The sequence below is a fragment of the Colossoma macropomum genome, unplaced genomic scaffold (assembly GCF_904425465.1).
Source record: "Colossoma macropomum unplaced genomic scaffold, Colossoma_macropomum, whole genome shotgun sequence".
Lineage (NCBI taxonomy): Eukaryota > Metazoa > Chordata > Actinopteri > Characiformes > Serrasalmidae > Colossoma > Colossoma macropomum.
This window is the reverse complement of record NW_023494793.1, coordinates 31,677,547-31,702,384: the sequence shown is the minus strand read 5'-3', so window position 1 is coordinate 31,702,384 and position 24,838 is coordinate 31,677,547. Positions and strand designations below refer to the sequence as shown.

The 24,838-nt window shown below is 39.9% G+C and overlaps 1 protein-coding gene across 1 annotated transcript in view; it reads left to right on the top strand.

Annotated features, from left to right (window-relative positions):
- The window catches only part of agbl4 (ATP/GTP binding protein-like 4), a 484,349-nt gene extending 462,065 nt beyond the window's left edge, over positions 1-22,284 (top strand). The window contains exons 12-13 of the mRNA XM_036579196.1: positions 20,543-20,639; positions 21,507-22,284. Coding sequence (XP_036435089.1) covers positions 20,543-20,639; positions 21,507-21,612 — 203 coding nt within the window. The 3' untranslated portion in view covers positions 21,613-22,284. The remainder of the gene's footprint in view (positions 1-20,542; positions 20,640-21,506) is intronic.
- The last annotated feature ends 2,554 nt before the right edge of the window (positions 22,285-24,838 follow it).

Here is a 24,838-nt window from a genome sequence, read left to right as displayed (position 1 = left end):
TTTATGTACATCTTTATTTTCAGCTGAAAAAACATATTGAAATCTACACCAAATCAAACAAAAAACCTCTCTCTCTCTCTCTCTCTCTCTCTCTCTGTCTCTCTCTTTTACTCTCTGCCTTTCCATGCTTGTCTCTTTTGCATATCTGTCTTCACTGACAACTGTAAAAGCATGCATTGAACATACAATATAAATGGCTGTTTCTACCAAACCCCAGTTAATGGGAAAGGTAGCCACTCATACAGTTAATGAGACCAAATACAGCCCAGTGTACCTGTTGATTTCTTAATAATGTTAGCTACATGATACTGTTCCATCAGTCTGCTAGTTAACAGTGAAAATTCTCATGCCGGTTGTAGTACGAGTAAGTAACATAATACGACTTTAATTTCTCATCGAATCGCTAATACTGCCAACTACGGGGCCTGTAGCCTAAAGCTACTCGAACTAGAACAAAGCATGCTAGTTTAGCTAGCAACATTTAAAATGGTCCAAATAAAGAAAAAGACTTATGGAGTTTGCATTTTACAAGGATAATCTGTTAATTACGCTCATAAACTCTTACTCTTACTGTTATGTTAGCCTATAGCATTTATTCTGCAGACCTGAATGTCTCAAGAAGTCAAAGTCACTCTGGTACTCTGGGCAGTGTAGCACCACAAATATAAACAGAGCAGCCAGTTAAGTCTGTGGCCGAACCACAGCTGTTCTGAGGTCGGCTGAGAACCAGTCACTGCTTAAATTTCATTATCCTAAAAAATGAGGCTTAATAAATATTATGTCACCATTTGAGTGTGTAGGCCTGTGAGGGCTGTGTCCCTGAGTGGACCGCTGCATTGTCATAACAGCACTGTTTCTACATTTAATCTCATGAATGGAGAAAAGTGAAAGAAAAACTCTTCTGAAACTACCGAGGTCCAGACCTCAGTGTCCTCATGGCTAGTTATGCCCACAAAGCTAACATTAGCTACACTGCTAGAAAAACCAGTATAGACCGTAGCAGGTCATCGGCAAAATCAGCATATGTTGTGTTTTGGATGCTGGTAAGACCATGCAGGGGGACCACCCAAACCAGCTTAGACCAGCTTAGACCATCTTAGAACAGCATGAAATTAATGCTGGTCCTTGCTAATTTTTTCAGCAGGGCAGTATATTTCCAACTGGCCACTATATGGTATAGTAGCCTCTGATTTGTGCATTGTGTTTAGATATCGAAGAGTCAATGACAAAACAAAGACAACAGGCTAGTTGGAGATATAGCTGAGTAATGTTAGCTTGCAACTTCATTTCATATGTAATCTTAGCCCAAATTATACTAAATACAAACCTTTAGTGCTACATATTGTTGTGGTCTTGGTCTTGGTTAGTGATAATATTAAAAATTCATCCATGTTGGAGGGAACTACTCGACACGAGTGCCTCACAAAAGTTGAAATCATCTGAACTTAAGATGACACTGCATGTTGGCAGTTTTTTATGACTATGCTGCACATCCTGTTGAAAATGAAGTGTTTAAAAGTGCAGCTGTGAGTTTCTGCATTCAGTGTAAAAGCAGCTTTAAGCATACAGTTTGCATGATGTTAACCTGCTGGCCACAAGCTTCCATTACTTTTTAGCTACATAAGCCTCGAAGCTCCTATGCAAAGCTAAAGCAGCAAACTTCAGACACCAAACATGTCTTGACTCATCAACTACATTTGGGTTAAGGTGAGAACTTGAGTAAATTTTGGCCCAACTTTAGGAAAGCTCCTATTTCATTTTAGTGCACTTACGGCAGTCTTTTTTAGGATGATCCAAGTCAAAAAATGAACATGGGTGTGCAGACAGGTCAGTATCTGTGTCCCTACTGTATCTGTTAACTCCCGGTGTCTGCTGCAAACTAAAACCGATCTCTACCCGAGAGGCCTGTTCTAAATGTAGCGATCAAGTACTTCAAGCGCATTGAATTTTTGCCCTCTCGAGGATCACGTGGGTGAAAAAAGACCCGATTTCCCAGAATCAATGCGAGAGGAAGCTTTGTAGACAAAAGCCGATGGCCGTGCGTCTGTCCTGCTGTCTGAAATTATCTCTCTGGCGTATGTGCACTGGGCAACATAACACATGGCTCTGGAGCTTAATAATGAAGGCCGGGGTGATAATGTCACTCTATTGAAGTTTCTGTCCCAGCCCCTGCATTTATGCTGCACACTATCCATAGCACCCAGCTCGTCTGTTAGCAGCAATGGCACTCGCTCGTTGATTTCTTAATTATTCAGAGGTCATTATCAGGCAAGGGGGCTTCACTGGCTTTGTCTGGCCGCAAGTCATGTGTGGTTTGCTGGGCAACTGGAATATACTGATACTTTAACATAGGTTTCCTTAATATGGGAACATAGTGTGTGTGTGTGTATGTGTGTTTGTACATTTTCAACATCAAAATGTCCTAATTTTAAGGATACCTAGAGAAAAACAGACAGAGCTAACCTACAGTTTCAGGACAAGAAATTGATGCTACCTTTGTAAAAGCTACCAAGTTTCATTTTTGGACAAAACCATTTGGTTAATGATGTTAAGTTTAGAGTTATATTTAATGGATCAGTGTAAATGGTCCAAAATTACCTGGAATAAAATCTTGTTATATTAACATACAGTACTTCATCCTTCATCATTTATTTTATTTCCAAGCACATTTCAGGAGATATTTTTGAGGAGATTGCATAAAGGATTATCCACTAGCATAAGGAAGCGGAATGTCAAAGGAAAAGTAAGTGAAAAAAGTTATTAAAAGATACAAAGAACATGTGACTTCTAACAAATGCAAGATCTGGTAGACCACCAAAACTGTCACCATCAGATAAACAGTACTGAGAGCTTTCATCTTTGAGAGAGAGGAGAAAATCAAGCTCCAGTCTTACTTCAGATCTGAAAAAATCCACAGGTGTTTCTGTCCATCCTTCCACTGTGAGAAGACAACTCAACACTATGGGTCTGAAAGGATGTGTAGCTGTCAAGTAGTCCTGACTGAGAAAATGAAATAGACAAAAAAGAAGAACATTAGCAAATTGGGCAAAGAAGCTGCTGAGCAGTGGACTGACCATCCCTAAGCCCAGTCCTCAACATTGTTAAATGTGTTTGATACATCTTGGATTTTGAGGAGCAGAAAATGCAACCAACTTCTAAGATGGAACTTTGGAGATGTGAAAAAAAATCCCTGCAGAAAACTAAAAACAAATGAATGCAATAAGACAAACGGATGCTATAATAAAGAAAAAGGGTGGATACAATAAATACTGAAAAATATTATATTCAGTGGTTGAGTCTTGTACTTCTTATTCTAAAGAGTTTCCATTTTGGAGATATATAATACACATGGGATGATATATGAAACGGACATGACCACCCGTCCTGACATTGACACTCTGAAGAACAAGGGCTAATTTGAAAGATAGCAGGGTCATCCTGTCACATGTAGACCACGTGTAATGACTAGACACTGTTAAAATGTTCTTTTGTTCATGACCTTTCGATGCCCATAGAAATAGAACCCATTTATAAGATTAGACTATTTCCAGCAGCGGTGAACCGAACCTTTTGGGATATTGAGGCTGTTATGGAGTGTGCAGATCTATAGTGTAGATGCATTGCAGGATGAGAGATGTTATATAAAGAGAAGTGGAGTTCAGACTAAAAGGCTGCTTAGCGTAAAGCTGTGAACAATGTGTGTAGCCTAAGTGCCCTCTAGTGCCGGAATAAGGGTGCGCTCTACATGCATGTGTGTGCGTGTATGTCTCTTTGTCTCATTCTTTCTTACTCGCTTTCTCTTTCCAGATGTTTCTCGCCCTGTATCACTCTGTTACACTCCTTGCTGCCAGCAGTCTCTCATTTGCCGGCCGCTCTCATAGTTCTTTCTTTATTTATGTACTGTTCGGATCAGAAGGGGCAGTAAAGCCTCTGACTGACGCTGTAACTTTCCCCCTTTCTCTCTCTGTTCCCTGTCGCCTGTCCACTGCTCCACTGAACTGTCAACTCCAAGGCCTAGTTGGCCAGCTTTCAGTAATAAGAAACCCATCCATGTAGAATTACTCCACAGTGCTGTAGATTATTTTCCCTTAGTGACGGAGAGAGGATGCCAGTGAAAAATAAAAAAGAGGCAATTTACTGAGAGCTGGAAAGAGTCATAACTTACCTGTGAAGTCCTTCTCCTTGAAACTGATCCGGACTTTGTTTCCTGCTGAAAAAAGCTGTGGTGGCCTGAGAGCATCTGTGTGAGAGGACTGCTTATGTGCTGTTGTGATATATACATGCTCATTATGTCAGTAGAAAAGTAGTGGTTGACTTGTGTGCCAAGATGCTTGATTCTCTTTGGGTGAGATCAGATTCAGATCAGTTTACCAGTTTGGAAGTCCAGTTTAGAACGTGTCACAACTATGATAAACAGTTTTTATTGTAGCACTTAAGTAATTGGCAGCCATATCCAGAGTTGAACAGACTGGGACGTGAGAGGTAGGGGAGCTAAGGGTGCTGCAGCAACTTCAGCATTATATAACTGCACCTGCTAAAAACAATAACAGAAAAATATCAAAAGAAAAGAACTTTAAAATATTTTGAGCACAGCAAAGACCCATGTGCTTTCTGTAGGGTTTTGTTTTAATTTTTTTTTATTTATATATTGCTTTCCTTGCCAGCTATTGGCAATTTGGGGCACTTGAGATGCCCCTGTAGCGAGAAACAAATGGTTTCTAGGCCTCAAATCAACTGATTGGTCCACACTAAGCTCATTTGCATAAAGTTTGTCCAGCAAAAAGAGACAGCGGTGTGTGTATCTGCTGTCTATACTGTCGTCTCAAACCTGAATCTAGCATGTTATGATGCCCTCCGTTTCATGTTATCCTAATAATTTACGTGGACAAAAACAAACAAACAAAAAACACTTAGTATTTAGCATGATGTCACAATATATGTCCCCTTTATGCTGCTAAAGGTTCAGCATTCCCAACTCAAAACATCTTCTCGCATCTCTGTGGGCAGAATACTTTGAAGAAGTAGCGATGGTGGGTGTGTAAGATTGTGTGCAAACAATATACAATGGTTTGTGTGATGTTTGGTTGATTTGGTAAAATCACTGTTTTGCTGCCTATACATCATCAGGACGTGTACCTAATCCATTTTTCCCAGTATCTTTCACATTTAGATCACATGAATGGTGAAAATAGACATTTTTTTGTCTGCATTAATATATTAATTTCTGTTACACATGTTCCCAATACTTGTATTTTGTTTTTTCTGATCCCTTGTTATATCTTTGCTTACACTGGATTGGTTTTAGTAACTTTCATGTACTTGAAGAGTACCTTGTGTGGCTGTAGCTACGGCTGTATTTTCTTCGGAAATACAAATGTAGTTCTCAGTTTCGGCCAGTACCCAATATTAAATTACTTGGATCGGCATCAAGGGGAAAACTGAATTGGGACATCTGTGCTCTACGGTACTGCGTACTCGCAAACACGGACACACACACGCAGCGGAAGATGGGTTAGCAGCAGCATGTCATTAAATGACACATCTTTTTAATAGTGATTACACTGTAGTGCAGGTGTAGAGTAAGGGGTACCTCCTGCTGAAGGTCAGACAGAAGCGGAACCAATGACACAGGGAACCCAGACAGTGTTGGGTTGGAGAGGTATGTGTGTGTGTCGGATGGGTTGTGGTTCAGGCCCAAGTAGACAGAGGGCAGTTGGCACGGCATGTAGTGCAAAGATTGGGGTCATTGAGGTCAGCAGAATCTGACATGTCGTTTTTTATGGGCCAGCGGGCAGGTCTATGGAGCGTGCAAATCATCAACAAAGACCTTTTACGAGCGGGACTCCACTTTGGAAAAACATGGGGGGGGGAAAAAAACAGTGACACCAATGTAATTACCTGCACCGGAATGAATTCACCTCTTCTAACCTCGCCACGTAACCGCGCACACGCTATCACGCGCACATACAAACACGCATTCCATCAGTCAATGAAAACGGTGCATCCACCTGAATGGAAAATCTTACCTCGCCCTTTAATGGGGTATTTTATTACAGTTCACTACCAAAAGACGCTGGCAGATCTCTCTGGCTGAACTGGTTCAATTGCACACATTTCCCCCCATTTTCTCTCGCTCTCCCAGTCCCGTGGTCCTGTCTCATTACAGGGAGGGAACATGCTGAGAATGTGGAGAAGCAGAACAGGAGGAAATATTTCACCACCTTTAATGATTTATCTCACCTGTAATTTCTCCCAAAACGGAGGAAATGTGCAATGCGTGCTCACCTTGCTCGCCTTTATTCCGAATCAGATTTTTATGCTTGTCGAAGTGTCCCTCATGCATCTTGGGCTGACTAATGCCCGTGGCGGAAGAGCGGCTTCTCTAACCGCTGATACGGTACTTATGTCTCCTCCTGGACCTCCGACTTGACAGTAGAGAACAGAGACAGGACGATTGGAATGACCTTTTGGAGTGATGAGGCCTGATTAATGGAAGCTTTGGGGCAGCCACGGCCATAATTACAAAGATCAATTTAATGGCACATTCTTTCCTTGAGATCTGACTGTTGTTCCGAAAGCTCTCGACGTCTGGAATGGGCACAATTTACTGTCATATTCTACATGCCTCCCACCAAACAACAGCTTAATTGGTCACAGACAATGCCTTGGAAGCTTCAAATCATCGTGTTTTCCAAGCGAGGCTGTCCTGAAACTTGTTTTGAAAAAGTGGGCGACAGACTGCAATGGCAGACCATCATTAGTGCTTGGGAGACAGGTGATCGCTGAGAGAATCTGGGAGCTTGCTCAAAACTCAGCTGGGCACTTTGATTGAGAGAGTTTCCTCACTGACTTTCTAATACCTTCTCTCGTCTGCGTGCAAAGTTAACTCCCCTCAAAACAACAACAACTGTCTATGTTTTGCTTTCAAGGTCATGTCTGGTTACTTGTTGAGGCCCTAAGTTTTTATTTCCAGAGGCAGATTGTTCGGAATTGATTCATGATCTGCCTGCAATTGCATTCGTTATAAGCAGCTGTTGCAAGGTTGGACAAGCTTTACAGAATGTTAGCAAAAATCATGTTTAATCTAATGAGAAATTGTAGCCAACAGCTCAGTTTTGTCAAAATACATAAACTAAACTAAACTATTCTAAAGTATTCAAATTGGGTCAATATATCGTTGTTACAGATATAGTCAATTGATGTGTTCTAGGGTTTGTTAGCTACACTGGCCTCATAGCTCCATTTCTAAAGAAGAAAAATGTGGACTCCAAACGTGTTTTTGCCCCAGAAGAACCATGTTGGTTCCCTAAAGAGTCAGAGTTGAAAAAGACATTTATGAGCGTGAAGAACCTTTCATGACTTAATATATTATAAAAAAATCTAAAATAATATATAGGTTGTATACCGATAGGGCTTCTTTTTTTAGGACTTTACATTATGTGGAGATTCTTTAAACCTTCAAAAAGTTCTTCACACTCATACATCTCTATTACAAAATTTCTCTGAAGAGCCATCCATTGGAAGGTTCTTTACAGAACCAAAAGTGGTCCTTTTGTGGCATTGTACAAAGAACCTCTTCTGACACCTTTATTTTTAAGAGTGTACATCTAAGGTAGGTGGAAAATTATGTAAATTTGATTTAATGCCAAGGTATTCTTTTCATTTGTGGTTAGGATTATGATTGGAGTTATGAATTGGGTTTACATTCTGGGTTTTGAGTTAAGCTTACATTACCTGGAATGTTTTCTAGGAAAGTCCATTTAGAGAATGGGCTGTGTTGCCCTTTATACTCTGACAAGTTAACAAGTTCTCTCCCTCCCCCTGTCAGAATGGAGGGAGCAGGCGCTCGGCACTGCGCCGGCCGTGCCATTTTCTGCTGTCCTTTAGGCTGCAGACGGCTACTGAGAGAGCTGTTATCCCTGGGCCTCAGCTATAAAAGTCCCGCTCAATCAAGAGCCGGCCGGCCACGTCAGATGGCTGGCTGTGGAATCGCCTCGCTTGAGTGTTGCGCTGCTGTCCCGAGGATGGGCCGTACTTAGAAATTGATACAGGACGAGCACAATGTGGAAGCAGACAGATTGGTGGTTCCTGCTGGCTTCGACATCAATCACAGCTTTAGGAGCAGACAGCCTGGACGCTCCGTGCGCTGACAGCTATCTGCAGGCTAAAGGATCAGTCTGACAACAGCACCTGACTGGCACGTACTAAAGATCGCCCAAGCCTGGCAAAACAGGGCATTTGAAAACAGGATGCAGAAACCTTGCCATTTCAAGTTTGACAACGAGTTAGTGTGGCCAGATAATAAATCAAAAGGCCCGTGCTCGCTCAATCATTTGATGTATAAATCATCTCATCAAGCGTGACACATTTGATGCTCTTCATGCAATTGTGCACCGTCTGCATTTTCAAGACGAAATGCTCCATTTGTGGTCTGTACCATGTCGAAATCGCTTGGTACAAAGTGCATTGTCCGACAGGAGTTAACTTCTGGAACTTCTAATGGCCTTTTATGGTCCATAAAAGAACTGATGGGTTTCTCTCTCCTCTTCATTTCTCTTTCGCTCTCTCTGCCTCTGGCTCTGCAGCCGATTGTGTGGAGGGGTCATCAGATACGGCAGTGTTCTGCTCTTTGAGAGCTTTATGGCATGAAATGGACATGATTGTGTAGGTGCCGCATGCTGCAGCCTGTAGCCAACCGTGCTGCACTCTCAAAGCGGATGCTTCATGCCACAACGCTCATCTCAGCCACTTACGCAACCTCTGCAGCCCCATGGCCATCTCCTCCCTATTAACACCACAAAAGGCCTCTCTCCCATGGCTAAAATAAAAATGTGTGTGTGTGTGTGTGTGCCATTTTAGGAATTCACTACAATTCAGAAGTTTAGAATCACCATTGAAATGACTCGAATCAGTGTTTTTAATAATATAAAACGATTTAGTTGCAGATAAAAGCATAAGATGACAATGAAATTGTTTGAGAAGCCCAGTGTAACTTAATAGCTATAACACAATTTATTTTAGGTGCATCTAGAGTTGTGAACAAAACTATACAGTAAGTGGAGACTAGTATTCAGACACTTTTGTTTCTTAATATACTTCTAGTGCAAATATTAACTTCACTTTTACACATACTGTCTTTTAGCTTTGTATTTTTTAAAGGGAGATGGAATGGAACCACAACTATTAGTCCCTGGACTAGTGCGCCACACAAGACTACACACACGCTCTCCGATTAATTATAAGGAACATAAAAAGCCAGAGGTCAGTTGAAAAGAGCTGCAGGACAGCCTAAAAGCAGCAAGAAAAATAGTTAAACAGATTGCAATAAGCAACAAAGTGCACTGCAATCATCACTGTTCCCACACCCCACTCAAAGCCTCTGGTAAAGAAAAGAACACCAGAGATGCACTTTTAAAATCTGCACCCAGGCATTTAGACAAAACTCTTTTGGAGCAGTGCAACAAACATAATATAAATAGAACTTTTTGGCAGTAACTGTGCTTCACAGAAAGAAAGCTTGCGTGCATGATTCTAAGAACACCATACAAACAGTGAAGTATGGGGGTGGGAGCAGGATGATATGGGGCTGTTTCTCTGTAGAAAGTACTGGCATTACATGTCATTGAAAGAAGTGTGAATGACACAGTGTGCTGGGACATAAATCTGGGGAGAAGATGGACATTTCAACAAGACAACAAACCTAAACATACAAAATAATTCAAGACTGCTTTCTTAAAAAGAAGGTGAATGGCTTGTATGGCCTAGCCAATCTCCTGATTTCAGAGGGAGTAATTTAACCCAGAAAAATAGAAATTCCTTCTTACATAGACGTCTTGAAGCTGTAACTGCCAACAACGGCTTTGCAACAAAGTACTAATGTTATTAAATTGTGGTGTCTGAATACTGTTTTTTACTGTTTTTTATGCTTATGAATACATATTTTTTACTTATATGTATAAATACAAACTCAAAAAACACTATGTGTATAAATTTGAAGTGAATTTATGCACTAGAAGTATATTAAATAACAGAACACAAAGATGTCTAAACATTTTTCCCAAATCACTGAGATATATAGAATCAAGAATGAATTTATAATGAAATGAATACCCCAGATTGCCTCATATTTCAAAATTGATGATCAAATCTCAAGGCAGATAAGACATAAAAACCATAAATATACATTATTACTGTGTATTTTTATGATTTAAGAACTTATTGATCCCAATTTACTAAAAGCTCCTTTTGCTGTTTAGCTTCTATTATTTAAATCTACATTATGTAAGTTATTAATATGACAAGTGTAGAGGAGCAGGAACAGATGTGCATGCATATGTATGTGTTCTTGCTTTGTCATGTGAGCTTTGGTCGATATGTAGGTGAAAAGGAGATGATTACAAACTTGAACAGAGAAAATCTAGCTAATGAAATATACCAGGTGAAGCTACACAGATGAAAACCAATGTCCTCCAGTATTGGAGAGCTCGCTCATTCCTCTCCCTCCTTCGTCCCGCAGGAGGGAGGCACGCCGGGCTCCGAGTTTGAAGCTGCAGGGGGAGGACGTTGGCCCCCTTTGTGTTCTCCTGTTTACTGTTTTAATTAGCATTGCTAATTGGCTCTTTGTGACACCCTGGTGACAGGCCTGTCACTCCTCTGTATTGATGCCGCTGATGGCCCTAATTTGTCTGCTTGTTAGCCAGCGGCCGGCTCCAGACCATGGTGTCTTGTTCCTTGTCATTGGGGCATCATTGTCCGTCTGTCTGTATGGGGGCCCGCGTACAGATAAACAACCCAGTAAACAAATCATTTGCCAAGCAGAGGAAACGTCCGTCTCCCTCTCGTCTCATCGGCTCCGTGGAGCCTTGTCCTTGAGTTGCAGTAAAAGACGGCAGATCGATCCAGCCAGAGTGTGTACACAATATTAAAGACAACAAATGCACTAGTGACACGAGGGACTCATCTTCTATTCTGCATGCACCTTTCCTTCATCATAGTAAGGACCATTCACTTAAAGTGAAGACAGCACCTGGAAATTCTTTGCTGTAAGATATGATCATTAGTTGATGAATTTGTCCAGTGAGATGTTATGTAATGAACCATTACAAAGCATATTGCATTGTGATGTTGTTCTGTTTCCAAAATATATTATAGCTACTGCCATAAGCCCTAGAGATCCAATATAGTTATTATTGATATTTTGCTGTACATTCCATTTACATTCCATATTTATAGAATTCATTACATTTTCATTTGATTTGCAGTGTGCATCAACAGGTTTGAGTCTACACATCTCTCTTCCATTTGATTTGTTAAAATGAAAAATATCAGAAACAAGTTGAAACGTAGTTGTAGACAATAGTTTTTCTGGAACACTTCATTTGACCCCTGATACATAACAGTGACATGACCATGCCATAAATATGTCATGGCAGATTTGTGTTATAGAAGACCTATCTTGTAAATAAATGTTTGCCAGGTTGTTTATCTGATGTTTATTGTGATCTAACTTTGATGAAAAGTTAGTGTTGTGTATACAGTCTCGTATTGGGGGAAGAAAAACTTAGACCTGCTGCATAACATTGACATAGCTGTGCAATAAACATCATGGCAGATTTGTAGCAGTCAGAAGGTGATTTATTGAGCTTAAACTTGCATGCACAGAAGTTTGCACATGCACAGAGAACATACGACTGTAACTAAAAAGTTTTTGCTTGCCTAGACATGCTGTGCTTAGGCTGGAGAGAAAAATGTTATCCAATGAAAAGAATGTAGCAAGCTGATATGGAACAAAGAAGTGCATTAATATACCACATGCCATTTGAACTAGTAAATGCATCTTCTAAGTGCTGACTTAAATACCAGGTTGCTAGGCTATGCTTAGATGTAACTATATTGCTATCAAACTATACTGCATTGTCCTGAAACACTGCCGACTTCTCTGGGCTCGAGCTCATCTGAAATGGATTGATGCGTAGTGAAAACATGCATTGTGGTCTGATGAGTCAGCATTTACGATGTTTATGGAAATAATGAATGTTGTGTTCTCCAGGCCAACGAAGTAAAGGACCATCCAGATAGTTATTATCATAAAGTTCCAAAGCCAGGGTCTGTCATGGCATGTATTAGTGGGTAACTTGCACATCTTTGAAAGCACCTTTAATGACATTTTGGAGCAACATATGCATATCCTTCTAGATGCTGTCTTTTTCAGGGACACCTAGGCTTATTTCAGTGTGACAGTGCCAAGAAACATTCTATACATGTTTCAACAGCATGGCTGCATAATAGGAGACTGTGGGCACTAGACTGACCTGCCTGTAGTCCAGAACTGAATCCTGTTAAAATGTGTGTGTTATTAAGCTCAAACTATGACAATAAAGGTCCTGTAGGTTGCACGACTTGATGCAGTGTTGTTAAAAGGAAAGGTGATGTAACACAGTGGTAAACACGTGTCTTAGCTTTTCTGGAACGTGTTGCAGGCATCAAATTTGGAAGAAGTGTATATTTACAAAAATATGTAAGATAAAACATTATATATATATTTTTTTTTACCATTGTAATTTTAATACAGGCCAAATTGAATTCACTAATCACTGCTTTCTATTTTTATTAGCATTTGACATACCATCTCAACTTTTTTGGAAGTGAGGTTGTAATACACAGAAAAAAGTGTTGCTTTGAATGTACTTGAAATGTGTACATTGGTTTCACATAAATGAAATACATCAACACATTTCTTGCCAAAAGTAAGTAAAATGAATGACAGTAATTGTTTTCAGTGTTGATTTCATTTATGTGGAGCCAACATGAATCAAGTAAATTCAAAGCAACATTTTTATTTCAGTGTAGGCCTAAACATATCTAAGATTTTCCTGTTCCAGCTGTGTTTCAACTGAATGGCCTTCTCCACTAGTTTAATGAGTAATATTTGAGAAATAATTAAACGGAATGTAAAAAGAGGCCGGGACTCGAAGCGGATACACTGTGGGGGACCTATGAGGGTTAACAGAGCCTCAGAGGTACTTAAATGACAGTATAGAGGAGTATGAATAAAGATCGTGTCCCCTTTGCGTATCTCTCCTGATAAGTGCTGTGAAAGGAGCACGCTCACAATGCTGATCTTTATCCTTTTGTTATAAACACATGCTAGCTCTTGTCATCAATCATATCTCTCCCCCTCCCAGTCCGTCACAAACAAGCTCTTTGCCCTTCTCGGGCCTGTCTGTTAAAGGTGAATCTCAGGGCTGCAGGATGACGCACATGGCCCAACTCTGCTGCGTGCTTTTTCGCTCCAGGTCTGGGATGCCTAACCTTCTGCCTCGTGATTATGCAACGCCTCTCACCTCGGTGTCCTGTGGAGGAAAGCTGAATGTTTTGGAAACTTCCGTCCCTTCTGCAGTGTGTGCGCATTGCTGTGTTCTGGCACCAGCGCCCCGTTCCCCGCCGCTTACCGGCCCGTTCCAGCAGCCGTGGTTGCTGTTGGCGCATGGCCAGCAGCCAATCAGAGCTCAGGAGAGTCCCGCTTGCAGCTGCGATGCCAATGAAGTCTTCTCTTCTTCCTCATTGGGCCGTCCATCACCCACTTCCTGGTATGGATGTGCATGATGTGACATCACAAGCTGCGAGGCCATCTGCACGCGGCAGGCTTTCGGGCTATTTCTGTCGTCGCCCAGAGCCACGCACACACAAACGCTGATGGAGTTTCTGTTGATCAAGGGGAAACGCAAACTTTTTCTGAGGTCATAGCGAAAAAATGTCAAGGATGCGAGTGATTTTGAGAGGCTTTTTGGCGAAGTCATTTGAATCTGCTGCCAGATCTCATAACACTAAAGGCACTGCCTGTTCAAAAGTGGCCTTGTGACCAAGAAAAATCAAACAAGTCTGCTTTAATCTTCTTTCACCGGCTATAGAAACCCATCAGATATGATCCGAGACTGTAATTCGAATACAGTGTCCTGGCATGCGATGCCATGTTGCCTTCAAAAAGTAAACCTTGGCCTGCTCTCCTCTTGACGTCCAAAAATAGCGCTTGTTGTTTTTGGAGGGCTGCAGAGGTTGCAGCCCCAGCCAGATGGGGTGTGAAGACAGGCGCTGGAGTCATGGAGAGAGTTCCCATCAGCCCGCTGGGTGAAGGATGGAGCCCGCGATGACTCCACACTCCGCAATGCCTGGCTGGGCTACAGAGAGCAGGAGGGGAAGATGAGGAAGCTGCTGGCTTTCAGAGCCAGAATGGTGTAGATCAAAGGCAGACGCCATGCCCTCTCTTCTAATCAAGGTCATGTTGTGCCCAATAGGATGAGCAACCTTGTCTCTCGCCTTTTTATTTAGCTGAAAAATTGTCATATTATATTTGGAAATGGAGGCAGTAATGAATAACACAGTGGTGTCATAGTAAATCAGAGAGGAACGTGGATAGAAATGTCATTTAATCTGCACTGTCATATTTTGCAGTGCAGGGTGTATGTGTGTGGGTGTGCACGTGTGTTCACATATGAACGTATGTTTGTGTGTGGATGTATGTGTGTGTGTGTGTGTGTGTGTGTGCGCGTGTACATTACATGACACAAATTCATGATGGACCCAGACGTGCTGTTCATGCTCAGAATGGATTGTTTTCGAGTTAACAGCTTTGGATAATAGGATTCAAGCCATAGACTTTGGATTTATGTGGCCCGGGTAATTTTTGACTCACACAAGAAATTGGAAAATAAAAAATAAAAAATGGCCAAATCACTTTTTACCTTGTTTTTCTTCCAGAGGTCTTGTTTCAATCACACAACTTTGACAGTCTGACATGTCGTATCTGGACCACTGACATCCAAAGGTGAAACATTACATCTCTGTCTCAATTTATCATCTCAGTCCATTCGCAGCAGAGTGTAGCATTAAACACTCTATACAGGATGGTATTCTTAGTTTCTTATCATCCTTATATGTGAAGTACAAATTCCAAAAAGGTGGCAAGACATGAAGCAGTGATTAGTAAATTCTGTTTGACCTGTATTAAAAAACATAAAAAAACACAGTATTTTATGTTTTACCTTATGAACTTTGTTCTTTTGTTAATATATGCCCATTCCAAATTTGATGCCTGCAATGAACTCCAAAAAAGTTGGGGCACAGGGCAAGTTTACCACTGTGTTTGGGACTGTACACTTTCAGAAAAACAGCTACTAAACTGTCACTGGGGTGGTATCCTCAAGCGTACATCTCAGTACCTTTAGTCAGGGAGCGTAATTGTACTATAATCTATTAAAATTATATTTTCTAAGCTGTACTGACTCCACACACCCCATCCCATCTCCAGGCTTTTTTATTGTTCGGTTTCTAAACATTAGGTTATAAAAAAGTACAAACACATACTTTTCCACAAGCAAAAACTTATTTAAGGTACACAACTGGACCTTAAACCACTGTTGTACCTTAGAAGTACATTTACATTGTTTGTACCTTGATGAATTAAAAATATACCTGCAAAGAACCTTTATTTCTAGCAGTGAATACACCAGCTGATCCAGTTTTGAAAGCATACATTTTGCCATTGTTCTCTTAATTTTTCAGCTGTGCAGCCGTACAGGTTCTTCATTGTTGTGTTCAGTGTTCAAGTTCTGGACTGCAGGAAGGCCAGTCTAGCACCTGGCCTCTCTGATTACACAGCTAAGCTGTTGTAACACGTGCAGAATGTGGCTTAGAATTGTCATGTTGAAATAAGCATGGACATTCCCGAAAAAAGATATTTGTTGCTCCAAAATGTGTTCAGCATTAATGATGCCTTCACAGATGTGCAAGTTACCCTCTAATACCACCCACCCCATGACAGACCCTGGCTTTTGAACTTGAACTTTTGAATTTGAGCTTTCTGGATGGTCTTTTTCTACTTTGTCCTAGAAAATACAACATCAGTCATTTCCATAAACAATCTGAAATGTCGACTCATCAGACCACAACACACATTTCCACTGTGTATCAGTCCATTTCAGACGATGCCTGAATCTTTTGATGTTATTATGCACTGCCTTTCCTGGATGCTCCTTTCATATCCAAGCATGATTGCTGTTCCTAGTATTAAATTGCCCCTGTCGCAACTTTTGTGGCATCAGTTTCAAAATAAGCATATTTTTACAAAAACAATGAGGTTGACAAGGACAAACATTACATGTCTTGTCTTTTTACTGTCAAATACAGGTCAAAGTAGATTTATGAATCACTGTTTCCTGTTTTTATTTGCATTTTATATATTGTATCAACTTTTTTAGAATTGAGTTTGTAGCTTATCAGGCCCTAAAAGCCCTTAAATGCAAGCTTATTATTTAGTTATTAGTCTAAAGACATTATTCAGTAACTGCTAGATAACAGCAGTGAGTAACTGAAGTGTGGGTCCACAGGTTAGTGGTTAAGGGGTAAATGGCATAACAGCAGGTCTTTCTACCAAACAGTGTCCAACAACTGTGAAGCCATAAAAATGAGTTCAAATAAGAATAAATAATAAGAATAACCCATAGAAAGTTCATGTCTGCATATTAATTGTTCAAAGATTATGATAATCCTTCTTTTTTGTGATATTCTGTCATCGTTGTTGTACATGTAAAACATCATATCACAGCACTTCACAGATGCTGAAGTATTATGCATATGTGAAACAACAACATGATGCTAGCTTTTCAGTTTAAATTACAAACAAAGTTAAAATTAAATTCTTTTCTGTTGTTTATTTTTTGAAATACAAATTATTTTATTCTGAGAATAAATCTTGGCCTTTTTAGTGAGGTTACAGACACATGAAGCATAATTTATAGAAAAAATCTAACAAATAAAAAACACAGGCCTTTTTGAATGACTTCTTGTATTAGTATCTCAAAGGAAGTGAACTCTAAGAGGTCTATTATATAAACACTTCTGATAAATGTTGCTAAAATACTGACAAGTTCATGTGTTGCAACAAGATTGTGTCAGCGGTGTTACTCGTGAACCATTACATGATTTTAAAATTGAAACAAAATAACATGAATGCAATATTTATTTTCCACACACAGTGTGACTTTTAAACTATACTGACCATGGACTATACTTTAGAAAAGCTCATATTTTAGTTTTGTCAGTGGTGTTACAATTTTACTGATACTACATTTTACTTTCAATTCCAGATCAACATTCATACCTTTGCCACTGCAGTGGTAGAATGACCAAACACATGTAACATTTTATAATGCGCTGGAAATCTGTGGTAAACTTTTGCTTATCAAATTACCACCACTGAGATAATGCGAATTTTTATTAGTGTCGTAGTGGGTTATGTTAGCACCAAGCGAATATTCACTTTCTCTCTCTGGGTTTAATACTACTTATAGCAACTACAACCCCATTTCCAAAAGCTGGGACTCTTTGCAAAATTGAAATAAAAACAGAATGCAATGATGTGCAAATCATTTAAACCCTAATAAAAAAAAACTAAGAAATGTAATTGATTTTTTGAAAAATATAAGCTCAGTTTGAATTTGATGCCAGTAACATGTTTCTAAAAAGTTGGGACAGGGGTAACAAAAGACTGGTAAAGTTGTGTAATGCTAAAAAAAACACATATGGTGGAACATCTCACAACTAATTAGGTTAACTGGCAACAGATCAGTAACATGATTAAGTATAAAAAGTGCATCCCAGAGAGGCTGAGTCTCTCAGAAGTAAAGATGAGGAGGGTTCATCACTCTGTGAAAGACGGCACGATCAAATTGTGCAACAATTCAAGAATATTGATTCTGAATGTAAAAAGCAAAGAACTTTTGCTTTTCATCATCTACGGTACATAATAACATTAAAAGATTCAGAGAATCTGGAGAAATCTCTGTATGCAAGGAACAAGGCTGAAAAACAATATTGGATGGTCGTGATCTTTGGGCCCTCAGGTGGTGATGATTCTGATACACATGATTCTGTAGTGGAAATCACTGCATGGGCTCAGGAACACTTTCAAAAACCATTGAGTATGAACACAGGTTTTCATTGAGTTAGAACTCTACCATGCAAAGAAGAAACCATATATAAATAGGATCCAGAAACACTTTTGCTTTCTCTTGGCCCAAGCACATTTAAGGTAAACCGAGGCGAAGTGTTTTGTGGTTCAACAAATCAAAATTTGAAATTCTTTTTGGAAATCATGGACGATGTGTCCTCCAGGGTAAAGAGGAGAGGGACTTTTCGGCTTGTTACCAGTACCCAGTTCAAAAACCAGCATCCGTGATGGTATGGGGTGCATTAGTGCGCCATTAATGCTGTGTGATATTTACAGCTTTTGGACACATGCTGCCATCCAGACAAGTCTTTTTCAGGGAAGGCCTTGCTTACTGCAGTAAGACAATGCCAAACCACATTCTGCATGTATTACAGCAGCATGGCTACATAATGAAACAGTCTGGATGCTAAACTGACCTGCCTGCAGTCTAGACTTGTCACCCATTGAAAACATTTGGTGCATTATGAAATGAAAGATATGACAAAATAGACCCCAAACCATTGAGCAGCTGAAATCATATATCTAGCAAGAATGGGAAAAGATTTCACTTTCAAAACTACAGCAATTTGTCTCAGTTCCCAAATGCTTCTAGTGTTGTTAAGTAAAGGTATGAAAAAAATGTAGGAATATAGTTTGAACACGTATTTTGACTTTTTCTTTTACTTTTTGTACTTTTCCCTTTTGCCTAGTGGCCTTATAAGATTTTGTAATGCATGCCACATCTGTCCAGTGCACTGCAAAAGGCTGAAACCCAACTGCTTTGAAGTTTTTTTTTTTACTTTTTGTTTACTTACTTTTTCCAAACAACAACACTGGTTCTGACCTGACCCCACAAACCAGGTGTTCTCAGATGGGGTCAGCAACGTCTACTGCTAAAAATACAGGATGTCCCAAAAAAATTGACATAATTTGAGATGTGAATATCTGAGTAACTACATGTCCTAGGCAAACAAAATTAAATAGGCTTCATGTTGAACAATACAAGATTTATTTATCAAAATTTGAAGAATTTCAGAGGGATGTAGATTTTATAACCGATTTCACAAAGCTTCACAAATGTAATATCTTCCTATACTGGTGGTCGTCCAGATCCCTTTGCCCTGCACAGACAGCCTTCCTCTTTGAATTTTGTGTGCCATGTCCAAATCTGCTTTCCAGTTGGTGCATTTTTATTGAATTTTCTCAAAAATGCACGCTGCACACTCTTGTTTGGCTGTGTTCGAGCATATTCCTACACACAAAATGCCTTTTCATTTCTAGTGAACGCCATTCTTCAACCTGAAAAAAAACATTAAAAATTAAACTTGGTTAGTTTTTACACATTTTGTTAAAATTTGAGATCATTTGAGGGAGAATTGACTATGTTATTAGACTACAAAATGATGTCAATTTTTTTGGGACACCCTGTACATTAAGTACAGATAAAGATGCACCCAAGTCCGGTTGTTCTTACAAGTAAAAAAGCACAGAGCACTTTTTTTACTTGTAAAAACAACCAGACTTGGGTGCATCTTTCAGTGGTCTTTCCACCAAGGCGAACATATTAGGTACTACATGCAAGGATGCAAATATTGCTATATTTGTATCATCTGTAAATTGTAGGTATCTTTAACTCTGTGCCATGCTGTCATATCATTGACCATGGCACTTAAGTGCAGAGAGAAGGAAATTGTGTGTTGTTTTATGTCGTAATGTTTCTTTGTTTGCCTCTCAGCATCAGTAGATTGGCATCCATGCGACAGCACTGTAAAAGGCTCGGCAGCATTATGATGGAGTGCTTTGGGTAATAGATGTGTTCTGTAATGTGGTCGTGGTGGAGGCGGAAAAGAGCAGGGCCTGCAGTGCAGAGTAGTTGTATGAATTTAAATAAAGCCCTGACTGTGAGTAAGTGCATCAATGAGATGCTGATTTTTTTTCCTTTCTTTGTTCTCATGGCTGAATTGACTGAAACGCAGCTGATTTACGCTTACTAGCAGCCGAACGCTGGCTGAGCTGTCCCGGTTATTTACTTTCTGCATTGCTCTGCTGGGTATTGGCCAGTTATTTACTGCAAATGGTTGTGTTGGTTCTGGAAGGCTGAAAATTGGGCTTTTATTTATTTATTTATTTATATTTCAATTAATGGCAGTGCGTCAGAGCTGAGATTTAAAGGCTCAGAGGAATTCGCCATTGTAACAGTGGCGGGGGGCCGGGGAGGCAAAGCGATATTGCCTTGCCATTTATGGAGTCTTTCAACACACAAAGATAGGCTGTAGAAGTGTGCCTAAGGAGATTTCACTTTTAAATGTCAGGGAAAGAACAGAATTTTCTCCACAGTGTAGCATTGGCAATGTTTTGCCATACAGCCAATATCTGAGCATGGTAGGTCCATTCAGGGTTGAGTTTAAGTTGGTTTTCTCATTACAGGAGTGTAATAATTATGTGGTACATGTTGGGCTGCTGTTTACTGTTAGTCTGGCAGCTGTGCTGACATGAGAGTGACAGTAAATGGTAATGGCTCTGCAGAGGCCTACTTCCTTAACCTGCTCTCCATAGACATGAAGCTGGGAAGAAATGTTGCAAGGACGTTCCTGGATTACTATAAACTAAACAACCTGATTGATGACAATAAATTATCAAGTCATATTAACAGGTATGTACATGCATTCATCTTCTTTTAGAAGAAATGGTTCTTCTATTGTTTTCTTCCTTCTTAGAGATTCTATTGCCAGTAGGTAGAACACATTCTTAAGTATTTGACATTAAGCCAAGGTCAAGCTTCAACCTAGGATAATTTTCATCATGTCACTCTTTCATGCCATAACTTTTGCACAGGCCACATTTATTGTTATATATTTTCATTTTGTATATTTTTCATACATTTCATGTTTACATTTTTCCCAACATGTTAAATTCAGCAAATAAACAGTAATTATGTATAGAAAAATAGAGGATGTGTTCACTTATTTTCACTCAAATTCAACAAAACATACTATTTAGCCAGTGATGGCCAAATCTTTATATACAAATGTATATTAACACTCGTTAGATAAGACCAACTATGGTGTATTGTTTGTACTCATTTTTTTATTGAGTTGTAGTTTGTAGTGTATTTGTAGTGTATTTGTACCACTCAGAACTGAGTTTAGATTTAATCTATGTTTTCACTGCTCAGCTGACATAGTTTTTTAGATAGAAAAGAATCTTGGACGTTTGTATTCACTCAACAGCTCTACAAAGAACCATTTAAGATCATCTAAAACGCTTATTTAATCATGATCACAATCAGAAAAAAATCCCTTTAACCTCTATTAAACTCTGTCAGACAAAATAAGCTCCCAGACTAGAGCTTCCAAAACGCAAACAATTTAGAGGACACCTAATTTAAAGGGTTTTTTTCTCGAATCAATTAATGTGAGCTAGACTTGACTTTTAATGACAACTAAAAAACAGCTTTGCTTTTTGAACATTGTCATTAAGGCTTTTCTTTGAAAGCTCATCATTCTGTTTCTGTTGACAGTGTGGATAGCGTACCTCCTGGTCGCCAGGGGAGTAACGCTGGAAACGGAAGGAATCAAAATGGGGAGAAAAGTGAGAGAAGATTCCAAGGAGTCAGAGACTACTGAAGCACAATATAACACACGTTCCCAAGCACAAACACGCAGCGTCTTGTGGACACTCAGGACATGGATCCTTTAAAGAAAGGACAAAAAAAAGAGGTCATCATCATTTACAATCTGTTTCTGGACTCACCTGATATCGGCAGTGTCTTTAAGTCTCTACACAAATACTTTATTACTTGAAGACATCAAGCGTTGAAGGATAATGATTGTTTTGATTTGCCTTTTTTTTGCCTTTTTGAAATACCAACAACAGTGTGCTTTGCCTTTTGGAGTTGCCTCTTATCTTCATAGAAGATGTATTTAATTCAGTTGCACTTATTCCTGTAAAGTGATTGCATGCATTATCTTCAGAGTGCTGTGTTTTGAGTTTATCTTTATTCTCTGGTACTTGTCTCGCTTATGTGAATGCATTAAGATTGTTTTTATAAGGAAAATGTGATTACTGTGATGGTTCATTGTATTTGAGAATTGTACTCACAGGCTTTAGCCAACGCTTTTTAATTTGCAATTTATGACTAAGTGCTTTTGTTCAAAGACAGTTTTGAAATTTCTGTTACAAAAACAATCTTTTGATTTCTCACTCTCACAGCATTATCTCAGGGTGGAGACTGTCAACTCATTGTCTGCTGAGATCCACCAAATTATCATACCATACATTAAATATATACTACAGTTTCTGAATCTCTTAAATACATTTCGGCAAACTGTGTCTCCTTCCATCTCTCACTCTCTCAGACACAGGCTGGAGCAGGATGGCTCAGACTATCAGTCAAGAGTGGCGTGAAGAGCAGCGTGTATTTTTCAGGCCAGTCATTCGGAATAAGTGAGGCAATCAGTCAGAACCAGCATAAACAAATGACTCGCATTTTACATGGTAGACGAGAAGATGGAGAGAGCTAATGCGAATGAGAAAACACATCCATCTACAGATTCTTACACACACCCACCTCACATGCCAGCACATAAAAGCTGCTTTGCACCTCACCTCCCCACTGGGCTGTCATCTTTTTTTTTTACCTGTATCTCGACCCATTACTCCCTTTAGCTTGCATCAGTAAACCAGGCACATCATGGCCTAATTGTCCTTATGTGGCTGAAAATTGTTAATACTTTTCCCCCCATTCGACATTGTCATGTTCTATTCTTATACACTGATTCCTTTGGCATTGTGAATTCACCATCAGGGTTCTTCAAGCACAAACCTTTCTGCTGTCTCCAAAGACTTTATAGCACAGAATAAAATTGAATGAAATGGCCCTATTCTAAAAAATAGACCTCTTTAAACCAGAGCAGTGTACAGCAATCATTCACACTGTACAACTTTCAGACTCGGTAGATCTGCAATGTATGCAAAACTATAAATGACGGTAATTTCCACAGGGTTTTAGTTTGTATATAGGTTTCCAGTGCCGTTTCTTGAAGACCCCCTGCACCCAAAAATGTGTTTATTGGATGCTGTATTATGGTTATACAGACTGTTATTTGCTTATAATGTGTTACTTTAGCGCAGAGATCACATTTTTCCATTGAAAACACAGGCTCAGTACATTGGAAAAAAGTGATTCATAAAGGAGGAGACAGGTCACTGCTTGAAATATGCATGGGAAAACTCATAACGCTCAACTTGGTGTCAACTTGGGAAAGCCTCTTTTCACTGTGGAGATCTGCGCAAGTGCAGTAGCCAGAACAAACTGAATAAACAGGTTTTTTTGTGTGTTACTGAGCCAAATGCTACAACCTATTTATTAGGTTTTGGTCCAATTTTTTCAGTAATTTCAAATATGTTTTTAAATTACTAATTTGACTTTCAGTTTGGACTATTTTGGTCTCTCCCCATTCAAAGAAATATGAGGCTGGTCTTGTATGAGTGGAAAAAACTGCCCAGGGGCATTGCAAAGATGGCCACCAAGTGAACAGTCTTTCCTATAAGGACTTTGGTGCTATGCAGCAGCTTAGCTTTGTCACCAATGAGCTTGAAACTATCATGGTCCAATATACTAAAATATGCTAAGAGGATTAGAACAAGAGCAAATGGATATGACATGAGTCTGAGCTACCGATGTCAAACCAGTGCTAGCTGTGTCCATATATACTATATATTTAATCTTTGGTTAAGGGCAGAATGAGCACCTGAGTCAAGAGGGAGATAGAAACTGCTGCTCCTCCCGGCGTAGCCTCAGGCGTGATCCAGCAGCCGCGCCACTAGAAGTTAGTATAGCTAGCGTTAGCTTACTGAGAAGGCTTAAATGGCTATACACACAACCACGCAGGTTCATTCTGGCTCATTGAAGCCTATTTTACACAAGTCTAAAGAACAAGCACTCAAATCTGAGCGGGTAAACCTATGTTTTTGTGTGTGGAGCTCTTAGCTTAAGCTTCTTTTAATTTAGATCCTTGTTGCACCAGTGGCTAATGTTAGCCTAGCAAGTAAGCTAGGTTAAACCACCAGCAATTCTAGGCCACTGATGCTGCGCTGAGGCACGCTTAGTTGCTGGAGTGACAGACAAAATCTTACTGATTATTAAATTTACAGTAGGAGTGTTTGTTTCTGTTCTCTCTTATCAGGTCAAACACAGAGACAGCTTGCTTAGTGGTGGGGGAAAGGGCAGGGTCTAGAAGTCAAGACTGAAGGTGCATTCCAATCGCCCTCATAGTTCCCTGCAAAGTGTACTGCACAGGCATTTTAAGGGGGATTCCAGACCACAGGGAGTGAAAAAGTTCTGCTGGAAGGGAGCTTTAGACTGCATAAGGAGTAGTGAATGGTTTATCATCACAGGAAGCTGCAGCAAAGTTTACCCATCCATCATTGCAGGTCTTTTTAAAAAGCGTGTTTGATGACAACACTGCAAGACGTCCTGAATTAAGATATTTATCAACTGCAGTTCCTTTAGCCGACATCCCGTCCTCAAGTGTGTATGGAATGTAACAGTACTGCTTAGGGACCCTGTAAAATGGAATGCAGCTTACGTCAAAAGGGAGCAGAGACCAAGTCCGACCTTGTGTTTCAATGCCAGTTTTAACAAGCCCTTGTCCACTTGGGCTCATAATTTCACAGGAACTCCCTAGTGCCATCTTAAGGGCTGTTCCATTACTTTATTAGCTCAAGGGTGTTAGATGAGGCCTCGAAGGAGCGAGGGAACGATCGAGCGAACACCAGTGTCCGCTTCAGCAGCAGAATTTGACCAGAAATCATTGTGACCTGACACGTCCCCTTTTGAACCCGAAAATA